Consider the following 25,818-nt stretch of genomic DNA (forward strand, 5'->3'; position numbering starts at 1 on the left):
TCAACTCAATTTTAAACCTTGCAAGAGGATAGGAGACACACTTAAGAAGAAATATGTCAAGACGTTGACCACATTTGTTGTCTTCTTTAATCTCTTAATCTTTGTGAATTAGCTCTTTGACTACTTTTGAAAAGTAGAAATGCTATTTCTGAATATGAATATTTTTCTGAGATGCTGAATGTAATTTATCAGAATAAGGGTCTAGGAAATTATGCATTCCTTAACTAGGTTTTTAGATTAAATTGTGAGATAGGCCCAGAAGTACATAAAGATAGTGAAATTCTATTTGCAGTGTCAGTGTTTCAATATTTTATGAAATTAGCAAAGCTTTATTGTATTTTCTGCCTAGGTACTCAATTGAATAAACGGCATAATAAATAAGAACTCAAAGGCAGAATTTTGTTGAGGGGGAAAATAAATTAGAAACAGTAATGCAATCCCACTTATATATATTTTATGAATTTCATGCGTTCTGTATTTGAAAGTTTGTCAAGATGTGCTTGGGTATTAAAATATAGATTAACATTGAAAGTTTTAATATTTTTCTCTGTTTACATACTTACTCCTCTGCACGCGTCAGTATAAAAATTTCTGCCCAAAAGCAGTAGTCAGGATATTCTCTTCCATCGTAACTGAATAGTGAAGAGAATTGAAGAATATTTTCTAAGAGAAACAGTGTTACTTTCTATAACTCTGGGCCTTTTTGTATTTTGAGGCAAATTATTACATTTACACATAGTAGTTTGGAAGAATAGATTGACATTTTCACAGGCCTGAGATATTAGGTAAAGCAATGAATGAGGGCAACTGAACAGATTTCCTTTTCCACATTGCTGACATTTCATACATATGAAATTATAGGAACCTCTGGCACAGTCTGGCAGTAAGTGATGTACAATTACTTCTGAGTTGGACCAAAGTGCACCATGCTACCCAAATGTCCAAGGATGGGTTTAGCATACCCAGCAAGCTCTTGCTAGTCAGCTTGGCTTTGGCTTGATGTATAGAACAGGTTGATGATTAGGCTCTCACAGTTTTTGAAATTTCCCAGGGAAAGCAAATGTGGTTTCCTGAGCTTTGGCTCATCTCCACAAACTAGATTGGAAAGTCACATGAGGACAGGTCTGTAAGCAGATGCTCACTGCCCATGGCAGTGTTCATATTTTTACAGATGCTCTGATAGCACTATCTAAGTTACCTCCCTCAACTCCTTCAGGGCAAATTTGTTCCTATGTCTTCCAAGGTATGTGTGATGAAAATTTAACTATTCTTTTTTGAATCTTCTGTTATCCTCTCTTGTCTCTTTCTGTCATTTTTGATTACCTAAATGAGAGCCCCTGTTGCAAAAGTTTCTATTTGACATGTTTCTCTTGCTATTCAGCATTGTTTCTCAGAGTCTACCCCTGAGGGCATGTATGCTAGTGGAATGTTACCCCAAGCAAAATAAAAATCCTGGACAAGTAAGTCCACTGCCAAAGCAAACAAACTGACAAATCAGATGATGCCTCACAAGGCTTTCCATAAATGCCTTATGGTATGCCCATTGTTTTCCACATTCCTTCTTAATCTTCTCCTATGCTAAAGTAGTCTTTTTAAAAAAAATTTTATTATGTTATGTTAATCACCATACATTACATCATTAGTTTTTGATGTAGTGATCCATGATTCATTGTTTGCGTATAGCACCCAGTGCTCCATGCAGTACGTGCCCTCTTTAATACCCATCACCAGGCTAACCCATCCACCTACCCCCTCCCCTCTAGAACCCTGTTTGTTTCTCAGACTTTATCAGACTCGATTGTAGGTATCTACAATGAACTTATGCAAGATATCAAGGCATTAATAGAGGTTGGTAGACATACATTGTCATTGCCATTGACATTGTCATCATCATCATCATCACCGAAACATATTGAACACTTACTGTATGCCTGTTACTTCAGTCTTATCACACTGAATCATCACATAACTCCTGTGATATATTGGTAAGAATCCTTATACACATATTTAGATGAGGAAGCCAACATGTAAAGAATTGAACGAACTTATCCAGTGGCACACAACTATTAAGGACTGGCCAGAATTCAAACCCAAGATTTTCTGCTTCTAAACTAATGTATTTACTCATAGTAGTAGAACTTCATTCAGATATAGGAATGTTAGTACATTCCTAACCATTTTAAAATTTCCTCAGTTTGTGCCAGCTCTATGGGTGTCAGAAATGTCTCAGACTCTAAACATCTCTTTAGCTCGGTTATACTTACTTTAGTTCAATTAGCTCGAGTAGCATTGAATACTTACTATGAGGGAGATACTCTTCTAGGCAATGGGGATTCAGAAATGCATGAGATATATCATTTTCTTTGGTCAAGCAAGCAATATAATGGGTTAAAGACTTAAGACATTCCACAACTTTAAATTTATTGAGCAGATGTTTCCCTTCATTTATGTCGTCTCAGGAAAAAAGTACCTATGTACAAATAACCTAATAAGTGCTAGTTTAACTGCCTAGAAGGATTAGAAAATTATTCTTCTAACCAGTGGGCCAGTTAGAATAAGATAAATGATCAGAAATATCTCACGTTCTTAAATTGCTTCCAAAGAAACCATGCCTTGCAGGCAGTAAATGTCAACTTAATTATTAATGATCTAATTAAGGATTTGACCTCTTAAGTAAAGCAGACACCCAATAAAATAATATTTATTTCATGAAATAAGAACATGTTTCTTTTTGGTCTCACTGCAGAAGAAAAAGGAGTACATAGATTTCAAGTGTCTGTATTCAGCTTTTATTATTTTGAGTACACAGGTTGAATCAAATGTCACAGTTACTCTTATGCAATATTTGGCATAAGAGGAGAATTCGGCAATGATATAAAATGATGTTTGGATGTTTGCTTAAATTCACCCTTCTGTTTTGAAATATCTCAGCTACATTTTATTTATATTTTAAGCTTTACTTAAGTTTTCATTTATTGGCTTTTTTTTGAACTATTTGAGATTGGTTGGAAAAATGACAGTGCTAAATTGAATTGTCATTATAACTAGTAGATCAGTTTGGGGAAGATAGACAAATAGAGATAGGGTTTATTCTACTTTAGAATCCATTCAATCGCTGAGAGAGTCAATATCAATCTTAAGGTGATATTACTGAGGTAGAATACGTAAAAATTGTAATAGTGGAAATCCATATATTCATCGACCTCATACCATCCATGTAATTAATCTAGGTGAAAACATTTTTATTTGTCATACCTGCATATTTTCACCTGACATCAGCTTGACTTGGTTAAGAACTTTAATAAACCTTTAATGCTCACCTTTTAACATTCCATTTTTTCTAATTATTATCTACCTAATATTCATTCAGAGTTTTTTTTTTTTTTTCATTTGTCTGGCTTTATGAGAGACTGAACTAAGCTTTTAAAAGCTTTCTGTTTTCTGCTGGATCTCCAATTCTGATGGGTAATGGAACATATTCTGAGCATCAATGTGTGTGCCCTCTGGTCTATGGTACTGTAATCCTATATCTGAACTGAGTTTGTAAAACAAATTGGAAAAGCGTATACAGTCATTATTTTAGGATCTTAATTAATTTGCAACATTTTGGTGAGAAAATGATATTGCATGATTCTCTACAAGTTCAATACTGCAAACCTTCAGTGTAGTTTTGTGGTTTGATGTTTTATGATTCTTCCTCAATAAGGTACAAAAGTAGTCATTAGACACCTGCCATGTTCTGCAAAATCGAATAGGAACAGTTTAATAGCCAGGAGATCAAGTACCATAAATGGCATCAACAACGCTCTTTAAAGGAAAACATTATGGTTGTCCTCTGAGAATAATAAAATCAGGGATATTTGACTGCTTTAAAATGTTGCGATTTTGTAGAATTGTTCTCTAGTACAAAATCCTTAAAAGATGTTGGTGAACTCGACATATTCTTTATAGATCCCAAATTATGCAAGGTCTGAAGAGAAGAACTGGTATTAAAGTTCCTATGGTAGCAGGAATGTAATTCAAACAGAAAAGAAGAGGGATATACCAACTCGAGAAAAAGGCACACTTATCTTGCCTTTCTTTTTTAATTTTTTAATTTTATTATTTTTTATTTATTTACTTATTTTTTTATCTTGCCTTTCTTATACTTTATTCAAAGGCAAGCTTCCCAGAAGCCTAAGCTTAAAAATTTGTTGGAATGAATATAGTTCACCATGGTCTGTAGCTTTCAAAATGTTACTATCACAATTATATCATAACTATTATATTAGCTATTATGTTGTAGGTTCTCAGCTCAGGGCTTTGCATATATCAGATGATTTTTTTTTTTACATTAACCAGAGAAAATAGGAGTGCTATGAAAAAGCTACTGTGATCCTCACAGTCACACATGAACTAGAAGTTCTTATTGTACAGGTGAGGACACTGAGGCACAGAGAAGTTAAGTATTGGCAAATAAGTGGGAAGGGTAGGATCTGAACCCAAGCAGTCTGACTCCAGAGTCCATTATGATATACTGCTTCTCAGTTAATGTTGGGGTTGAGAACCTGACTTTTGGGAATTGTTTCCTAGTTAGTGCCTGATGTCTCCACATGGACTTATCACAGGAATCTGTCAGGAGTACGGGTTGGGGTGCTTTCTACAAAAGCATAAGATATAGTTTATACCTTAAATAGACTGAACATCTTTCCCTCTACTTCTCATTCATTCCTTCATCCAGAATTTATTGAGACCTACTTGTGCTTGACATTGTGTTAGATATTTGGGACAATCTTATAAAATACAAAGTGCCATCTTCACAGACTGTATATTATACTGTTTGGGTACTATATAAATGTTGATTTAGCCAGAAGCTCATGTCCATTGCATCACAGTATATTATAATGCTGAACTCTTAGTTATAGCAGTAAATATTTGCCATGGAAAAGCTGTGCTTTAGCACCAAATGTGAAAAACTTATGCACCAGGGCATGCTGGTTGGAGAAGTCACAATATCCACAATTATGAAATTTTAGGTCCTAATATGTAAATTTCAACACATTTTTTGATTGTAGCAGTAAATGTATTTTCTGTTCCTTCTTGAACATTTGTCTTCCTAAAAGGAAATTGGATATGATACCAAAGTACAATCCATAATTAGATCTAAAATTAAAGTTTTAATTAAAAATTTAAAAAATTGCTTTGCAAAATATACTCTTAAGAAAATGGGGGAGAAAACATAGACTATGAGAATATATTTGCATATCACAAGTCTGATAAAGAACTTGTATCCAGATGTTGGTTTGCAACCCCAGGAGCTTACTGGATATAATCTGAAGCTGGCCCCTGTAAGCATAGGGCAGGGAGAGACCTAAGACAGAGGCAGGCCATTCCTGATTGGTAGGTACCACTTTTAATAAGCAAAGAGAACTTAGATACGGGGCTTGTATTGGGTGGCTGCAACATGAGATTTCTGATCCTGCCTGCCAAATCTTAAAATTTATATGGAGTTCTTAAGTGGGTTCAGTCACATATACTGTCTTTGTGGTCTCACTACCACATCGCTGTCTCAAGGCTGTGTCCTTGGGCTTCTGGGCATGAAGAGGGCAAGCAGAATGCACATTCCAAGGTCAAGGGAGGGGGTGAGGAGCATCTAGTTGCCTGGGTCCAGCTCACAGGTCACCCAGCAGTTAAGACTTCTTCATGACCTCCTGCAACACTCCATCCCTTGTGACCAGCTCTTACGATGTCCCACAGTGCCTCCTCCCACAGTGTGCTCTGAGGAGTCACTAGCATGGAGGTGGCTTCTTTGGCAACAATGTGGCTACACTGGAGGCAGATGCCAGATGCCACAGTGATGATACAGGCACATGCAATAGAAAACATAGATTAAGACACTGATTTTCAAAATCAGTGACAACTGTTTCCACCAAGAGCCCCTTGTTCCATTGATTTATTGAGTCCTCTAGCCTGGAGCTCAGATCATTCAGGGTGTCCTCATGTGATTTAATAAAGATGCTATATTAGCATACTCCTCAGGTTGAACACACAACATTCTGTTTGGAGAAGAGCACAGGTGCCTCCGTGTGAGGTAGAATAATGTCCAAGGCCATCCTGTTTGGGAGGACTGCTTTTCTCATTAGAGGCATTTCAGTGTTCAGGAAGGACAGACTTGGTTGGCTATGATGTAAGGCTCTCCGGTGGATTTAGTAAGGGCTTCTATATGTGCTGTAACATCCCCCAGGCCACAGGTGGGAAAGCAAAGAAGGCATCCAATGATCAGATCAGTGGAAAACAGACTGTGCCCCTCTGGCCTTGGGGAGAGGGCGATTGGCAATTGTTAACGTGGGGTGGATTCTCTCCTATGTCCAGGGAAAACCCAGGGTGCAGCAGCCCAACCACGCAGGTGGAAGCCACGGCCAAGAGTTTGTGCCACATAACCACTGGCTCCCGTTCGGGGCTACTTAATAAGTACCTGGCAGCTGTCCCAGTCAGTGCCAAACCAGCCACTATCCTCTAATATGACAGAATGACTATATAGTTTTGGTGATGTCCATCCCATATTTCTTGTACGGTTGAGTTGGTTCTGTCTAGGGTGATTTTTCTGTTCCTAACATAGGGCTACCCAGGTGTTTAGTGTCCATAACCTGGGGTAAGCCACATAGACCTGTCCCAAATCTGAGCATAACCACCCATGGCTTTGATGATGGTGTTTTTAGGACGCTTCTGGTCAGCAGTTTGATGGGCTGCCTGTGTGGTTTGATTGACAGTAGAGGAAGACCTGGGCCCACTGTTACTGGTAGTGTGTGGCACAGATTTCTTGACTAGTATTGGTGATAGCAGATGAATTAAGAGTACTAGTCCTAACTGGTTCTTCCTTAATGTATTGCTGTAGAGCTTTCCAGCCCCCTCCCTGGAGTGGCAATACCACCATGGCAAGTTGGCAAGCTAGAGAGGGACAGCTGCCCACATACTCAACAGTTGTGTTGATTCCTTTGTTGGCCATACAAGTGGGTCCACTGTAGAAAAGTATTTCTATCAGGTGCCCATCTTGTGACCAGATGCCATAGGAGCGGCAGACGTCTAAGGTCAAAAAGACAAATATTTCATAGGAACTTGCATAGGAAGCCCTTCTTCTATAAAAATTACACCTGTGGCCTAATCCTTAGATGTTAATGTGGCAGCAACTTGAGGAACGTGACCTGGTTGTGCACACCACACATGTTGGCTGGAGGAGGCAGCATTGTCAAGTATGAAGAGATGGATTGGGGGCGATAGGCCAGACCAGGACCCTTCCCTTCTCCCCTCTTTCATGGGTCATGTTCCATTCCAGCTCTAGCGCATTTCAACAGGTCACCTTACAGCAGGACAGTGGGGTCCCAATGGAGATTGAGTACCCCTTACTGAGGGGTACAAAGTAACACACCCATCCCATTGCAGATCCCTGTAGATAACTCCTTTCTCTGGCGTGAAGGGGCTTGGTGTTCTCAGCAGCACAGCATGCTGATCCACAGTGAGAGTTGGAGCAATGACTGTTTCCCGAGACTTCCATACACCTTCATGGTATTTGGTGCCTCAGCAGAGGTCCCCAGTCAGGCATATGGAACAACAGGCTCTACTGGTTGATCATTCAGATGTATTAAAGCTTGGGACAGTACTTGGGACAGTCCACCCAGTCAAGGCGGTTTTACCTGTTATTAATTTAATGTGCTGTTTTAATATTCCACTTTTTCTCTCTACCAACCCTGCTACTTGCAGGTTGTAGGGGAGAAAGAACCTCTATTTAATGGCATATTCTTTTGCCAAGTCTTGCATATCATGACCTTCAAAATGTGACCTCTGGTCACTGTTCAACAAGCACATCCATACATGGTACTCTTCTCTAACCCCCTAACGATGGCAACCTACTTTGCATGGTGACAAGGGAAAGCTTGGGTTAGGTCCGATGCAGTGTCCACACAAACCAGGACATATTTAGAAACTTCATCCAGCGGGGGCCAGGGCCAATACAATCAATTTACCAATTTACCAATCCCTCATCAGTTTCCTCCACTCCCTCTATACAGGCCACAGGGGCCGCCACAGTAAGAAGGACAGGGGCATTTGGAGGATCTACACATTTCTAGAGACAGTGGGCTGGTGGACAGGGTGCTCCTCTCCTGCAAATCAGTTTGCCACTTAGCCAAGAAGGGTTTGAACCATGGCAGAGGTGGGTTGATGGGACATATTCTCAAGCCACCCTTGATAGGAAGGGAAGTTCTTACCTTGATATGCTGCTGTTCCTTTGAGGGAGGCTCAACCTGCAGGAGCTCTGTTATACACTGCTAGGAGCTTTACCTCTATGGGGCATAACAGGTTTTTGATCCCTTCCAGAGCTAGGACCAAAATCCTAGGGGTACTCTCTCCTTCCGTTCTCTCTGCCAAGGTGCCCAACCCATACCTTCCAGAGTCACGGACACATGTAACTCAAATGGTAGCTCTGCTTGAGAGATGACCAGAGCTCTACTCTGCTTCATTAGAGTTTTGTCTTCTCAAAGGCAACTTACTGTTCTGATTCCTAGTCCCTTATATGTCCTTCCTTTACCAGATGGTATAAGAGATGGAGGCACTGTGTCAAGTGGGGAATAATTGTCCTCCAAAACTCCCAAATCTCTGTAAAGTCTTGCTCTGACTCACATTTTTAGAGGTTTGATGAGCTTACATTTTATCAGTCACAGCTTCTGGGACAACATGCACCTCCCCTGACCAGATGACTTCCAAAAACCTTCAGATGGTTCCTGGGTCTTGAATTTCTGTGGGTTCCCACACCCATCCTCTCCCTCACAGATACTCCAGCAAAGCCTGCAGGGTGTCCTGCCACAGAGGCAGTCTTCACTTGTTAACATTGTATCATCAATGTCATGGGTCTATTTTACTAATGTGGGGAAGGAAAACGGGAACGGGTCCCATGATATATGGTGGGGCTGTGCAGGTAACCTTGGGGAAGCACTTGAAAAGTCCATTCTTGCCACTCTTGCCCCTTTCACGTAGAGGTAAATTGATTTTGTGATGGCCGGGGGTATATTGGGAAAGGCATTTGCCAGGACAGCATGGTGCACTCCTATGACCCTGGCAAAGGCATCTCAAATAGTGGCAATGGTGGGCACAGCTGCATGCATAGGGGACATTATCTTGTTCAATTCTTGGTAGTCTGAGAAAAAAAAAAAACTTGGTAGTTTTTTACCAGCTGTACCAGGCTATTGAAAGAACTATGGACAGGATGTACAACAATCATTCAGTGCAGTTCTTAGATAGTTTCTCCAACCTCCTTATGCCCCCAGGCAATTTATATTGTGTGACAATTACCACTGTTTGTGGGGATGGCAGGCTTACTGGCTGCCAGTTGGCATTTCCTCTTAACATTGGTTTGATGACTCTAACCCTGGGGTGGAATTCACTGATAGAGGTCTGCAGAGTTTGACCTTGTAAGATATCAGTGCCCAATATATTCTCTGGTATTGGAGAGATAAAAGCCTCATATGGGGGGGGTGGTGAGTTGAGAGAATGTCCAATCTGCAGTGTCAAAAGGACCTTCCTGACTATAACTTTTTGTCCTCCCTTTTGATGGCACTGAAGGACCAGAAAACTTCTGAGGGTTATTGTGTATTAGAGTATATGCGGCTCCTATATCCTCCATACCTGTCACCTTTTGTGTATTTCTGGAGGACTAGTGAATACTGAACTCAACATGAGGTCTCCAGTCTCCAGTGGCTCTCACCTGGAGGCAGTCTTGGTCTGCATCCTATCCCCAGGACATGGGAGGCACTCACACCAAACAGGACTATATCTGTGAGGCCTCTGCTGGAGCAGGTCAGGCATCATGGGTGGTAGGGGTAGATGGGGCAGGTCTGAACTATTGTCCAGGTTTTAAGGCTTCCCATAGGCCAACCAACACAGCATTAGGTTGTTAGTCTATCTGTTTACATGAGGGGCCTGCAGCAATGAGGTCATTGCTTTAGGGTTATCTTTACCTGACCCTTTACAGCCAAGTGGGATAGCCTTTTGGCATTCTGAACTCCCTCTGTCTTGGGTTTTCTCCAGAGCTCATGTGCATTCCTGGAATTTGTCACTTCCCACCAGATCAGCAATGGATTGCTCAACACCATAAATGTCTTGTCTTACAACTGGGCTCAGCATGTATATCAGTGTCTCATACCAGATACTGGGGGCAGACTGGAGTATCTTAGCTTTCATTCCTGTAGTGAATGTGGCCTGATCAGGACAGGGTGTAGATGGCCTGTCTCATTCCCAACTCCCCAAGAATTTGTTGTACTTCCCTTATAGATTTTCCTCATTGGGCCAAGCCTCGGTGCAGGGTAGAATAATCCAATGTATAAGGGAGTGAGTACCTTGAATCCTCCTACTTCCATGCGGGTGCTGCCAGAAGGCAGGATGTATGGGGTATTTTACACTATCTCTCTCTTTTTTCTGCCCTGTGGAGAAATGCTATGGTGCCCTGTATCCCATAACTGCACTAACCACGTCTGGACACTTTCCCTGGCTTTTCATTGGAACTTGGCAGCTGTATCAGTAAAGTTGGTAGGCATATATTCTCTCATCAAGAATGTTTCCTGAATTGGGGGCTGCCCCACTGCCTGGGGTGGCCGTTGCTATGCTTTTGCTTTCCTTTGTATCAGTGGTCAGAGGGCATGGGACATTCCCCTGTTCACTGTCAATCACAACATCCCCCTCTTCATTCTCCTCTTTTCCCAGGGATTCCACCACTTAGCATCCCAATCAGGCTTTGTCACAAGTGCTTGGACTTTAACTGCAGCAGGTTTTGCCCTCCTGGCTTTGCAGAAGGGCACACTAAGGTCTCCAGCTGATGATCCTGCTCCCCCACCTTGTCGACCATCCCTGAAGCTGGCAGAGTTTTGGATGACCATCCGTCCTTCTGTATCCTCAGCTCTTCCTCCAACTCCGGAACCCGAGCTGCAGCCTCTAGTGGGGCCTCAGTGGCCAGCTGAACTGCACACAGTAGAGGCCAGCCCACCGTAGCACCCTTTGTTCTCTTCTGAGCTGCGGTGCGCTGTGCACAAATCTCACACAGGGGTGTTAAAAAATCACCCCTGTTGTCTCATAATAGTCCACAAGCATCTAATATATGGGCCCCTCCTCCTCACATAGAGGTTGATGGCCAACTCATGCGGATGCCTCCTTCCTGGCTGGCTCACCAACTGTTAGTTCACAAGCTCCTTGGGGCTTCTCAGGTGTGATCTGAAATTGGCCCCCATATGTGGAGGGCAGGAAGAGATGGAAGAAGGAGGAAGACCACTTCGGATTGGTAGGTGGTAGGTTTAATGAGTGAGGGACCTTACATACAAGGCTTGTTTTGGGCAGCTACAAGATGAGTAGATTTATACACCTGCCTGCCAAATCTTTAAAGTTTATATAGAGGCCTTAAATGGGTTGGTTCAGTCATGTATTCAGTCCAGATGGTCTCAATACTGCATCAGTATCGCAAAGCCATGTTTTTGGGTCAGCCTCTGGGAAAGGAAAAGGCAAGTGGAATGCATATTCCAAGGACAAAGGAGGGAGTGAGGAGCCTCTGATTGCATGGGTCCAGCTCACTGGTCTACCAGTGGTCACATCCTCTCAATTCCAGACTTTATAAAGAACTCTCAAAACCTAACAATATGAAAACAAACAACCTGTTTTAGTCAACTTCGGTTGCTTTGGCAAAACCAGATAAAGTGGCTTAAACAAGGGACATTTATTTCTCACAGTTCTGGAAGTCCAAGATCAAGATGCCTGCATATCTGGTATCTGGTGAGGACCTGCTCCTTGGCTTAGAGACGGACACCTTCTTACCATGTGCTCTTCTTTTTCTTCTTATAAGGACACTGATCTTATCATGAGGGTTCCCCTTGTCATGAAAATCTAAGCTTAATTTTCTTCTAAAGGCCCCACTTCCAATACCATCACATTGTGGGTTCAGTATATGAATTTTGAAGGAACACAAACGTTCAGTTTACAGCAAAACCCAATTACAAAATGAGTCAAGGATTTGAATACACACTTTACCAGTGAAAATATAGAGAAGACAAGCAAGCACACGAAAAGATGTTCAACATCATTAGCCATTAAGAAAATATAAATCAACATTTTAGTGTAATCTCACTGTACCCCTATAAGAATGATGAAAATTAAACACCAAAAAATATGGTCCTATCAAGCATTGGTAAGAATGCAGAGCAACTAGAATCTCCATACATTGTTGATGGGAAGGCAAAATGGTATGGCCATTTTGGAAAATAGCTTGGCAGTTTCTTATAAAATCTACACGTACATATCACCTAGTGTTACAATGAACACCTAATTATTTATGCCCCCCAATGAAAACTTATATTCATATAAAAATCTATGTGAATCTCTTCATAATCACCAAAATGTGGAAACAACCCAAATGTCCTTCAGCAGGGGGAATGGATAAACAAAATGTGCTACATCCATACAATGGAATGCTACTCAGATCAAAAATAAATAAATAAATAATAAATAAATAAATAAATAAATAAATTCTTGATACAAGCAATAACATGGTTGCTCCTCAAATGCACTTTGTTACAAAGACTACATGCTGTATAACTCCATTTTTTTTTTATGACATTCTGGGGGGAGAAAAGCAAAACTATAGAGACAAAGAACAAATCAATGATTTCCAGGGATTAGGATTGCTGGGGACAGATTGACCCCAGAAGGGCAGCACAAGGATATGTTTGTGTTGATAGAACTGTTCTGTATCATGATAATGGTAGTCGGTACAAGGCTCTATGCATTTGTCAAAACCCATTGAACTGTACAATACAGAGGGAATTTTATTGTTTGTAAATTAAAAAGTTTGTGGATAATGATAAATAATGAAAAAACCCACACATTGGCAAGTTTTCTCGTGTGAGTACCTTAATGAAGTTCATTTCCCTTGACTTTGTTTTTCCATTTCTCAAAATTTATTCTTAGGAAATCAATCAATGTTATGGTCAAGAATATTCTTTGCAGTGATATTTGTCACAGAGAAATTGAAAACATCTTAATTGTGCAATGATAATGAGGTAGCTAAATAAATTATATTTCTTGTTTACAGGCATTCAAATTATGTTTCTGAAGGTTAATTATATAGAAAGAAATGATCATCCTTCACTGCTGTACTATCAGTTTACTCTATTGACTTACCCAGTTTAACTTAAAAATATTGGTTCTCAAATATTTGCAAACCTCTAGACAACTTGAAGTACTTTCTAAAGGTATACCACATATTCAAGCTGGTCCAGATCCTTTTCTGAATAGCTAGATATATAAATAGACAGGTAGATAGAGAGACAGACAAAATGAATAATATTGTTTCTGCCTTTATACTCATTTCAGTTCCTCTTTTATTTTTCTAGCTAAGACAAAATTAGGATGGAGAATAGAGATAGTATCTTTGATCTGAATCATTTTTCTATTTGGGATATCCTTTATCCTCATTTTCACCAATAATAAAAAGGCACATTATATATAAATGGTGCTTTGCAATTTCCAAAGTATTATTTTACATTAGCCTCTTTGATCTATTACCAGACCGAATAATATAATCAGGGATGATAGCAGTGCCCCTCCTACCACTTATCCAAGGCATCCGAAGCCTAAAAAAAGTCTAATAGTTCTCTAGGGCCACATTTTGGTTAGGCGTTTAAGGCAGAACTCAAATCCAGACGTCACAACTTCTCATTAAATATTCTATTCTTTATAAGTCACTGTTTATTTACTTCAAGATTTTCCCTTTTGAAGAAGCATGTCCTACATTATATATCCCATTATTATCATTCTGGATTCATCTTGTTAAAAATATAGAGAATCTCTATAAATTCTCATGACAAACAGTTTCTCTACTAAATGATGTCATCAGATTGTGTTTTGAGATGTAACAGTGTGCTTTTTTTTTCATTGTGGACAAGACCCATTCCCCCACATCACCTGATTTCTGAGCTATCCACTGTGTCCAAAAGATCAAGATTATTAGACCTTGAATGCAAACAGATATGTAAGTCAGTGCCCCAAAATGGCATTTGAAGCTCTTTTCATGAGAGCAATAATCCTGAAAGCCAGGATTCATATGAAAGAGCCAGGCATGTGGGAGAGAAGTGTTTTGTAAATTCCAAATAGCTCACTGTAGATATCAAGATGGGAAGCCAAAGGACTCTATATAGCTTTAGCATCAGCCAGAGTTCTACATTGGCCAGTTTCCTGGGCCAGAAAGGAGGAGCCTAGAGAGGATATCAAGAGAAGGTACACAGATGAGTTTCCCTGCCCCTCCCTTCTTTTGCAAATGAAATATTGGGCTGTGAAAATGAAAACTATGGATGTTTCAGGTAGGTTAAAGGGAAAGAAAAAGCAGAGGGACTGTTCCCTTGTTTGACACTTTGGGAAGCAACTCTGCACACACGTTTCCTGCACCACACATACAGGAATGGGGCTGCAACAGTGAGATGATGGTGTACTGTGTTTAGGCACAGAATGGACACCAGAGCTCACTACTTACCACCCTCCCAATCTGGTCTCCCTGGGCCTATTTAGGACATGGGAGCATCCCAAAATCTCTGTATGCCCCAGTGTGGGATGTGGAAGTGTTGACTGCCCCAGGAAAGTGGACACAGCTTGGAGTCAGGTCTAGATGAGTATGACGTATGTGGACTAGAAAATCAGAAGCTATGTTGGAGACCCTGGAAATTAACAGTAGAGCAGGTTCATCTTTAAAAACTAGGTACTGATATACCGAGACCAAGTCAATGGGAATATTTCAGTAGGAACTTTAAATGGCTATATCTATGTTTCCCCATCCCTTCCCAATTCCTGTCTGTCTTCGACTACCAACCAGAAATTGGGGCTTGTGAGCAAATTGATGTCATTTTTAGAAAAAAAAAAAGTTATTTTCCAAGGTCCAGTTTTGGTAGATGTCAAAAACAGTACTATATAGTAATTTTTTCCCCATACCTAAGATGTAATGAGTAATTTTCAAACCTTTTACACACACACATGAAATAGTGGTTACTTTCTCCTGGAACATGTGAGTAAGCCCAAGGAAATGTGACATTTCATTGCCAGGACATGTTGTTAGATTTTAGTTTGTTTTTTTGTTTTTTCTTTGAGCAATTTTAGTTTGTTTCTAGTGTTTCTACTTTTTTGCATTTTCTCTCACCCTGAGTAACACTTAGTACAGTACTCATGACCTAAAGATATTGTAATCCTCTATGCTTGACTCTACTGGATCAGGCCTGTGGAGCCACGTACATAAATGGTCCTGAGAGTGGGTAGAAGATAAGGAATGTCAATGAAGCATCATGTTTAAGAAATAGGCTCTAGAACTTCATTGCCCAGGTCCAAATTCAAGCTCTACTATTTTACTTGTGTTTGTCCTTGGTCAGGTTGTTTTACTTCTCCAAGACTCAATATTGTTGTGTCTAGGATGAGCATAATGATAGTTCTCACCTCATAGTATTGTGATGTTTAAATGAGCTGATATGTGTAATTCACTTAGAGTAATAACTGACATCTGCTACATACAGTGCATGAGTTTACTGTTACTAATGCTTTGAGGATTACATGATTTAATAACTACATGTAAAATGTGAGATTGTGCTGGGCACATTCTAAGCGATCAAAGTGTTAGCCTCTCTCATGATGTTATTATATGCTGGGGAACTTCATATAGCTGCTCAGTTAGGCTTCTGAACAAGCAGCTCACCTGCCATGTAGATGAAATTTCAGCTAACTTCTGGCTTCTGTAAACATATTTACCTTGGAAATATTGTCTTCTTATTTTTAGCTGTTATTATTTTTTACCAGTTTTTTTGAGTCCCTCCCCCCCATTCATCTTAGCCTTTGTTCTTATGTTCTCTTTCTTTCTCTTTTATTAGCTATTAGAGTTTTATTGTTTCTTTTTAACTTTATGAGTATCCTTACATCATTATTATATATTTTGTTTTAGCTTGTGTCTGTGTTATTTATCTAACCATACATTATACTGTTTTTGCTCAGCGTCCCTACTTTCCTCTTCCTATCCGGTCTTGCGTTCTGTCTTATTCTACCATCCTTCCATTCTGAGCTTTTTTTCATCCACTTATCATTTCCATTTTTGCAAAGGATTACCATATTCTGCCCCACCCATCATGCAATTCCCAGATGATCAAGGTGCCCACCCCTTTGGGCTTATTCTTTCTAATACTAAATTTATTTGTTAGCTGACAATAGATTGTGTAATCTCCCTTCTTTATGTTTTGGCATCAGCCAGAAGTAATGTGATGAGGAGTGCACATGTGAAGTAGGAGCCAGGAAGCAGTCAGCATCATAGATAAGAATATAGTTTAAATGTCTAACAGATATGATTTCCAGTTCCATTTCAGACACTTACTAGCTATATGACTCTTGGCATTTTGTTGTTGTTGTTGTTGTTAACCTTCCTGTGTCTCAGGTGTAACAGTGGTACCTAACTAATGATGTCACTCTGAATATTCAGTACACCCCTACATTAATGTGTTTGGCACAGAGTATAAGACGCTGTATGCTTTCTCAAATACCAGATGCTGATGTTATTTTATGGCAGTTGCTTTTGTTTTTATTATTAGGACCCTGATAATACCTAACAGCGGGTTTCTTTGTCTTCCAATGTGTGTCAACTAGGTAGACAAATACGTTTCAAATTGTGACAAAAGAAGCAGAAACAGTCATTGTGTTGCTGGCATTGCATTGGTGCACATAGATTGTGCTTAGTCCTTAGCTTTTATTTTATCTTTTATTGATTTGAAATAGAAACATTTCCTTAGCTAATTAGGGTCTCAGTCCAGAAGTGGCCAGGGGCTGCTTACCTTTAAGAAAGTAACATTTAAATTTAAAAATGAAATTAAGTGCACATCAATTCTAGTAAATTTACCATGTATTATCTGTTGATGTCTTACTCAGCTGTCGGCAAGCATTTAATCGACATTTATTGGCATTCTTTTCTGAGATTTAAATAGGACATAAAATTTTATGACATGTAGAGTATTTTCAATAACTGTTTCATTATTTTCCATAGATAGTATAATGATATACAAGAGAAAATATCAATAAAGTACCAAGAGTGCATTATTTGGGGGAGAGCAAGGTAGTTTGAAGTTTGTATAATGACAAATGTTGGTCTACTTTCCAAATTATACTGTAGATTATATTGTGAATAGCTGGGTTTCTCTTTTCTTCCTCCATTTTGTTTATAATCCTTTCTCTTCTGGTACACATAATATAGGTCAGAAAACTAAGAATTATAGTTGTTTGTTCTTTTATTATAAAAGATAGATAGGGTCGCCTGGATGGCTCAGTCAGTTGAGCGTCTGACTTGATTTCGGCTCAGGTCATGATCTTAGAGTCATGAGATCAGGCCCCTTGCTGGGCTCTGCACTCAGTGAGGAGTCTACTTGAGATTCTCTCTCTCCCTCTCCTTCTGGCCCTCCCCCACTCATGCTCTTTCTCTCTCTTTCTCCCTCTCTCTACCTCTCTCTAAAAGAAATAGATCAATCTTAAAAAATTTAAAAGATAGATGGTACTTCATAATATTAAATTCTAATTCCTCAGAGGTCACAAAACAAAGAATGTTATAGGATGTAGTATATAGCATAGGTATAGTTTAAATACTAGTTTGCTATGGAAAGTCCAAACTCTAATAGCTTATTAGCATTAAATTTAGATGGTTGCTTGACCAGCAGCCATAGAGTTTGCATGAGCTCTTTATACTTTAAGTAGTATTTGAATTGGAAAAAGAAACCTTTTTAGGGAATTGTGAGTGTATTCAGATGCTCAGGAATCTTCACTTCATCTAAGTACTTTTGCTTTTAGCTGGAAATGGGAAGAGAGAAGGACAGTAGTGTGAACTATGGCCAAGACCTAGTCATCTGGCCATCTCTGCCACAGTCCCCAGAATCACAAACAAAACAGTGATTAATATGACCCTGAAATTGTACTCCTGGGCATATACTGAAAGTAATTGAAAACAGGTAAGCAAACAAGTACATATATAAGCATGGTCATAGCAGCACTATTCACAATAGCCGAAAGATGTCCATCAGCAGATGAATGGATCAATGAATTGTGGTATATACATACAATGGAATATTATTCCATCATAAAATGGAATAAAGCAGTGTATATGGTACAACATGGTTGAGCCTGCAAAGTATTATGGTAAGTGAAAAAAGCCAGACACAAAGGATCAGAAATTGTATAATGCCATTGATACGGAATACTCAAAATAGATAAATCTGTAGAGACAGAACATAACTTGATGCCTGCCAGAGTCTGAGGAGAGGGAGTAATGGGGAGAAAATGCTTAATGGGTAAAGGGTTTTATTTTGGAGTGATGAAAATCTTTTGAAACTAGATAGAGGTGGTGGTTGCACAACATTGTGGTTTACTAAATGTTACTGAAGTGTTTACTCTAAAATGGTTACTTTTATACAATGTAAATTTCACCATGTTAAATTATTCAAAAAAATGGAGAGGCAACGTTGAAGCAGCATCATATCCCATATTCTCAGAGTCACAATTGGTTTAAATAAGTATACTCCGTGAGGAGAGAATGTGGAGTTTGTCATTATTGATCCTAGGGAGGCTGATGAGGGCTGGAAGCAATTTCACAGTCTTCTTGAAAGATGAATTCAATTTCCCTCTTAAATATATTCTATTTTATTATGACATTAGATTATCAGAGCTTGTGAAAATCACTATTAATGGCTAAGTTTCTGTCCCATGTGCCACTTTATTTTCCATGCTTGCCTGAGATTTCAGTTGGTCTCATTGATCAATCCAAGAAAATGAAAACAGGGAAGTATAAAAATGCTCTTCTTTTGAGATGGATTCTCTCTGTACAATGGGAAGATAATTATACTGATGTGAATGGGCAGATGAGGTTATTCAGGCTCAAGTGCTTTATTTTTGGCTCTTAAATGGTTTAGATTCACCAACCATATAAATAAAATGATCTGGATAATTATAAATAGTTTTTATAGTTTATGTGAACCAGGCTGTGAAGCTGTTGGTTGTTATTTGTATGCATATATGAGTGGCAAAGCAAGTGCTTTCCATGGCTGTAACATCATTCTTTAGATATTTCAGATAAACAAGGCCATTACGTTTTTGTGGAGCACATCTTTGCAAACAACAGTTTGTTTGTTTGTTTGTTTGTTTTAAAGCTTTGTATATATTGAGAGCCATCCATATGCTAGATGCCTTGCTGGGTATGTTGCATAAATGATTTATAATCCTTAGACTATCCCTGAAAGGTGTTGTTATTTCTTTATTACAGATGAAATAACTGAGGTTCAAAGAAGTTAAGTGACACACTCAAGAGGATAAGTGGTGCTAGGATTCCCCTCCCTTTTTCTTTTTTTATTTTATTTTGTTTTTTAGGATTTGCCTGTGGACACTTAACTGTATCCAGCTAGGACACTTTGTAACTAGGATCCCATCCTGCAGCTCACTCACAAATTACAGACCCTGCTTACGACTAGTGGTTTGGTTTCCCTAAAGAAAATCTCATCTGTTTGCTCACATGTCTGAATTAGCCTGTATAGACAAGCTATCAAAATGTTGGTGGGATTGTTGACATTTAACTGCACTGAGGAAATAGGTATATCAGTTTATATGAAAGCTTAGGTTTTACAAAGCATTTGAGCTCCTGACATGAATAATGAGGGTGCCGAGTGATGACCGGAGAGGATGTTAAATTTGGGTCTTGGCAAACCTGAGCAACTGGGAATTTAAGGGAGGCAGAAAGATGACAGAAGTTGTGTCTAAGTCATTCAGAATTTGATGTCAAATCACTCTTCCAATATGGATTTTCTCTTCTCTTCATGCAGCTTCCCTATTGTCTTCTAAATACATGGTATTTTCCTACCACCATACTTTCGTTGATACTTTCATTGCCTGAAGTACCCTCTTTCATTGCCACCAAGTTTCTACCTTTCTATTTTTCCTTGTTGAAAGCCTTCTGATATCATGCTAGACCCCAGAGGACCTTCTCTCCCCTGAGCTACAACAGTATTTCCTGTTTGAAACACACCTTTGGAACTTGGCATTTACGTTTGGACTAAGTTTTCTTTGTATATGTTTATAGCTCATCTCTGATATGAAGCATGAACTCGAGGGGGGTTAAATAATAGTATCTTCACTAATTTTTACCTCATCATACACCTTGGACATGGTACATGCTCATCAAATAGTGCTTGATAATTGTATAACTCTTGAAGGCAGAGTTTTCTAAAAACATTCATAAAAATACCACTACTAGGAGATATTCTTCTGAAAAAAGGATGGTCATTAGTCAGATAAGGCTGAAAAACACTACCCACCATTTTCACCCTAGGAAATTTACACTGTACATTGACATTTTCAACACTCTGAGTAGTTCTTCAGTAGTGAGACCAACTTTACTGTTTTAACTCAGTATTCACAGGTTTCTCCCACTTTTTTGTAAGAACCCTACTAATACCTATTATTCCTCAAAAATGTCCTTTGCAAGACACTGCTTTAAAGTGCCTTGTATTAGTCTCGTATCGGGCTCCCTGCTCAGCGGGGAGCCTCTTTCGCCCTCTGACCCTCCCCCCTCTCATGCTCTCTTTCTATCTCATTCTCTCTCTCAAATAAATAAATAAATAAATAATCTTAAAAAAAATAAAGCGCCTTGTATTAAAATTATGTTAATAATGTTCACAAATGTGGAAATTAACTTTTGATTAGATGCAGGTTGGGCATTTGTTTGGTCTCCTTGCTTCTGTACTTGGGGAAGTACTACCTCTCAGCTGTATTGGTGTGTGTGTGTGTGTGTGTGTGTGTGTGTGTGTGTGTGGCAGAGAGATAGTATCTGTGTGCATGTATATATGTGTGTAACATACAGTGTGGATTCAACCTGAAAATAGATTAAGACTGAAAAGAGAATGATTGGAACTGGTCTTTCAGCTTGATTATCTGCTAGAATCTCTATTACTTCTCATAATATGCTTGAAAAGTTTTATTTGTACCTCAGGGGCAATGAGCCTGGCCTCATTTACAAATATGAATGCAGATGTTAACAGTGGACTGTCTTCTCCTCCAAGCAGTCTTTCTCACTGTCGGCTGGTTTTATTTACTTCCTCGGCAAAGGAATATCCATCTCTGTAGAATTAGACACAGTGTGGTTAATGGGAAAAGCAGAAGCTTTGGAGTCAGAAAGTTTTAATTTGATACCCAACTCAGGCCTGCGTGACCCTGAGCAAGTTTTCCTTCCGGAACCACTGACTCCTCATCTATAAAACAAAATGGGTTACACCTGCCTCCAAGAGCTTCTTACGAGGACAGTGCCTGGCACAAAGGAGATGCCCCATAAGTAGCAGTCCCCTTTGTACTTATTTTTTGCACCAAGCAGATTATGACAGGAGAATTCCACAGGTGTAAAGTCGCAGAGACAGAACTGCCTCCTTCCTATAGATGCCATTCCACATTCTGTGTTGTTACTTCAAACTATAAACTATATCGTTATTCTTCATGTCTTTTGTTTTTATGAGGTGACAGTGAACAGGGCAAATAGTAAGAGTCGAACTATTATCTATAAAGAGTAACACTAGAATTATAATAGTGACCTATTCTTATATAACCTAAAAGAGAATTTTTTAAATTATTATAGTTATTTGAGATATAGAAAAGTAACTTAGAAATGATCCCCTTAGTCTTAACATCTGTTCATTGTAAATACAAAAACAAAAAACCCCAAAACTACCCCCTATATATATATATATATACATATATATATATATATATATATATATATATATATATATATATATATAATTTGAGTAATTCATCAGATCATTCAGAGGGGGAATGATAAATGTAATGTGGAAAATTTCATGTGGGCTTTCAACTTTGTGTCAACATTATACAATTTTAACCACAAGTCCCTTTCCATTGTGGTTTGGGATTATTTACCACTAGGTCCAAACAGAACAAGAGAATCGTCATGTGATAACCTTGCCTAAAGTTACATTTTTGGAGATAAAAGCACCCAACAGGTAATTAGAATGATGTAATTCTTTATAGCATAGGATAGAATGTTCAACATAAATTGAGGTTTGCAGGCCAACAGACTATTCTGGCCCGTTTTGCAGAAAAACATACACTTATTACACATGGTTGTCAATAGCAGGTCAATCATGTCTATCCGTAGCCATCCATGGCTCAGTTGTTCCTGGAAGAAGCCCATTTTGTCCCTGTGAAGTATGACAAATGAGAGTTTTGCTGTGGTGTCTAACTTTCTAAATGCCAAATGATCTCCTGGCAGTTTTTCTTGACATAAATATTATGAACTGCTGAAGAAGCCATCATTTTTCACACTTTATTGGTTTAGACACCTGGTGAAGTCTTCTTGGCTAAACTGAAGTAACAGAGGAAGCAACATGCCTAAATGTTCCTTGGACTGTCCTCAGTTGTGCAGTAACCAGCATTTGTCTCGATCTGGTTGATTACAGGAGAAGATGTATCAGGGAGTCTCTGCCCAGCATCCCCGCCTCCTGAAAGGATGCCTTGTGAAATTCCCTGCCGAATGGATTGTGTGCTGAGTGAGTGGACAGAGTGGTCGTCCTGTTCCCAGTCTTGTTCAAATAAAAATTCAGATGGGAAACAGACCAGGTCAAGGACTATCCTGGCATTGGCTGGAGAAGGTGAGTAATAGGAAAGGCTTCAACAGTGGAGTCAATTGCCAACTTATTATTTTTTTTCTAGTAAGCAATTGAGAAAGTCATAGAGTAGAAGTAGCCACAGATAGGTGATAGCTCTGTTGCCTGAATCAAAACTAAGTTTCATTTCCATGCATGCCTTTTCTCTTTAATCCTCTAGCTGATCTAGATTGGGTCCTATATTTACAGGAATTGTCTTAGCTCATACCTATATATAGGCCATGGCAATCAGATGGATGTTATTTTTCATTATACTTTCTTGGGGATAAAAAAAGCAAAGTTTGATTGACACACATCCAGCTTCAGGTAGCTCATACATTGGGAATATAATTGGAATATGTCTGGTAAAAAGAGCTCCAAATGAGGAATCAAGAGACATGGCTTCTTGACCAGGAACTGCCACTAACGTCGGCCTGATTTCCTGTTCTGTCATGCTGGCATGTTGTAAGAGGGAAGAAGATAGATGAAGGCTCTGAAAATGGCTTTGAAGAAGCTAAAATGTGCTATGGAAATGTAGACGGGTGACATCAGAACAAATTGGAGGAGCAGCTGTTTCTATCATTTATAGCGATGGTGTGTGTCCCCAGACGCACATGTCCTTTCTTTCAGGCTCTCCCTTGGCTTCGTCTGCCTATGGCTCAGTTAGAACAGCAGGGTGGTGTGGCCACTGGCTGTGAGGAGCTCCTTTTGAAACAAGATTCTGTTCTGTGATCCTGAAAAATGGGGCCAGGGTCAAGATGAATGAAGATTTTCATATTCTTAAAGTGCAGTTACTTCACGCTCTTGTCTTTTATATTTCTGGAAGGAGAAAAAAGTCAGTAGTATTTAATGGGAAAAAAATAACAAGAATAACAAAACCAAGGTCACGGATCTTTTTGAGCATTTGGCCCACTGAATAAAACATCATAAGGTGGAAGAGTAGGAAAAAAATCAATATGTTAGGTAAATGCCAGTTTTTACATGGATATAAAAATGTGAAAGAAAAGACAGTAATGAAGTTTGATTGTCTGACTCACCCAAGAGTGTAAGGATGCACATCTGTCTGGTCTCCCTGCCAGTGGATAACACATTGTCAGATATCATTTCAGAGTTTGAGGATGGGCTCTCTTCTGCCAAACTTTAAGAGACACTTCTGGATTTCTCAAATTGCAGTAAAATGCATTGCTTGATGGAGGATGGGTGTCTTAAAATGATTCTCTGAGAAAAATAATGCTCTCTTAGGAAAAAGAGGCCAGATATAGATAATGTGTGTGTAAGTGTATATGTTTGACCTAATACCACTTTAAGGTCACGGGCTAGTGTATCTAACGGACTAATTTATGTAGTCATCGTGTTACTAAAATAAAAGCAGATTTCTTTGGAGTTTATCTCAGAGATACATGATCCAAAGGTGGGAAATAGAATCTGGTTTTTGTTGTTGTTGTTGTTTTGTTTTTGGTCTAATCAATGTGTATTGCTGCCTATTATTTAGGAGGGAAAAGTACAATATATTACCCTCAGATTGTTACTCAGGACAAAAGAATCATGGCCCTAGAAAGGGCAGAAGGGTTCAGAGGCCTGGGCCTTTGGAATCCTGTATCAAAAACACCATCTTTCTGGACCATTAAAATAGCAAAAACAACAAAAATAAGAACGACGTAACAGCAACCTGGTAATAACAACAGCAACAACTATGTATTCTTTTGTATTTTGATTTTCACAGGTGGAAAACTGTGTCCCCCTAGTCAGGCCCTCCAAGAATATCGTTTATGCAATGACCATTCCTGTATGCAGCTCTACTGGGACACATTGCCCTGGGGCCCCTGTTCTGAAGACACATTGGTAACTGCCCTTAATGCAACCATTGGCTGGACTGGAGAAGCTACCTGTGGTGTGGGCATCCAGACACGGAGGGTCTTCTGTGTCAAGAGTCATGTGGGACAAGTGATGACCAAAAGGTATCACCAATAATTTATTGAAAGTGCATATGATTATTGCATAGTTGAGTATTTTTAGTCAAAAACATTTATCAAGCAATGAATATGCTTCAGTCTGTGCTGGGGGAAAAGGATTTTGTTTCATTTGATTCTTAATGACTAGAATTTATCTCTCAAAAACAAAGGTAGAAACAGTTATAATATGGATCATTAGTAAGATTATAATCGCATGCATTAGCTAATGGAAAGTAAACGTGGCCCACAAATATTGAATGTGTTTGAGTAATCAAACATTTTCTTGACCTCATCTCAGTATTTTTGGCATTTTTTTCAATCATGTGAAGACTAGGTCAATGTGAAGGTAGGTTCTCCACTTTGAAAGGATAGGGTTGTGTTACACTCTTTGTTAGGTTCCATTGATTTTTTATGCAATGGGCAATAAATCCATATAGCCATTTGAATAGACTAATTCATGCCTGTAAGTAGGTTGCAATCTCATACATGTTAGACTCTGTACCTGAAGATATAAATCTAAAAAACAAAACAAAAAAAATAGGATAACTTGGACATGGGAACTAGGATATAGATACCAAAAAGGGTCAGGGACAATTGCAAGTGATAGAGGAAAAAGAGTAATTAGGCAGAGAACTCAGCTGTGGGAGTTTTATCGCTAGACCAAATGAGGAGAGATGTGACTTTTCCGCAGTCCATGTGGGAAGCCTCTGGAAAAGAAAATGCAAGGCACCTATCAAGTATACAGTGACTGGGTAACTGTCCTGTCCATGGAGATTTCCTAGTGGATGTGTTTCAACTAGTCTCTTCCTTGTGGTAGAAGACTCTACCCCTGTCACAGGGGTGATATATCCCCAGGATGGGCATGCTCAAGCTTTTGTCTAGTGTCACAAATGAGGCAACTTAGAGCTCTTCTCCGGGAATTTCTGAGTTGGGAAAATGAAACCCTCTCTTCATTCTGTTCATGAGGCTCTAAGTATATGCATTGACAGTTGCCATAGGCATGGTCCTAAAAGAAAAAGGCAAAGGGAGTGGAAGTGATGCTCAGAAAGAAGCAGAAACTGAAGCAGAACATATCCTGGCAGCATCAAGCTCTGGTCCCATCTCACTAAACATGCTCCTATCCTTCCTGGCAACGTGGGCAGACACATTTGCTC

General features: G+C 39.3%; 1 protein-coding gene across 1 annotated transcript in view; it reads left to right on the forward strand.

The window, feature by feature from the left end:
* Positions 1-25,818, forward strand: part of THSD7B (thrombospondin type 1 domain containing 7B) — a 727,150-nt gene that overhangs the window by 332,485 nt on the left and 368,847 nt on the right. Inside the window, exons 7-8 of the mRNA XM_021695876.1 lie at positions 22,527-22,718; positions 24,436-24,670. Of these exons, the coding sequence (XP_021551551.1) occupies positions 22,527-22,718; positions 24,436-24,670 (427 nt within the window). The remainder of the gene's footprint in view (positions 1-22,526; positions 22,719-24,435; positions 24,671-25,818) is intronic.

This window comes from Neomonachus schauinslandi, chromosome 3, assembly GCF_002201575.2.
Source record: "Neomonachus schauinslandi chromosome 3, ASM220157v2, whole genome shotgun sequence".
In the NCBI taxonomy this organism is placed as follows: Eukaryota; Metazoa; Chordata; class Mammalia; order Carnivora; family Phocidae; genus Neomonachus; species Neomonachus schauinslandi.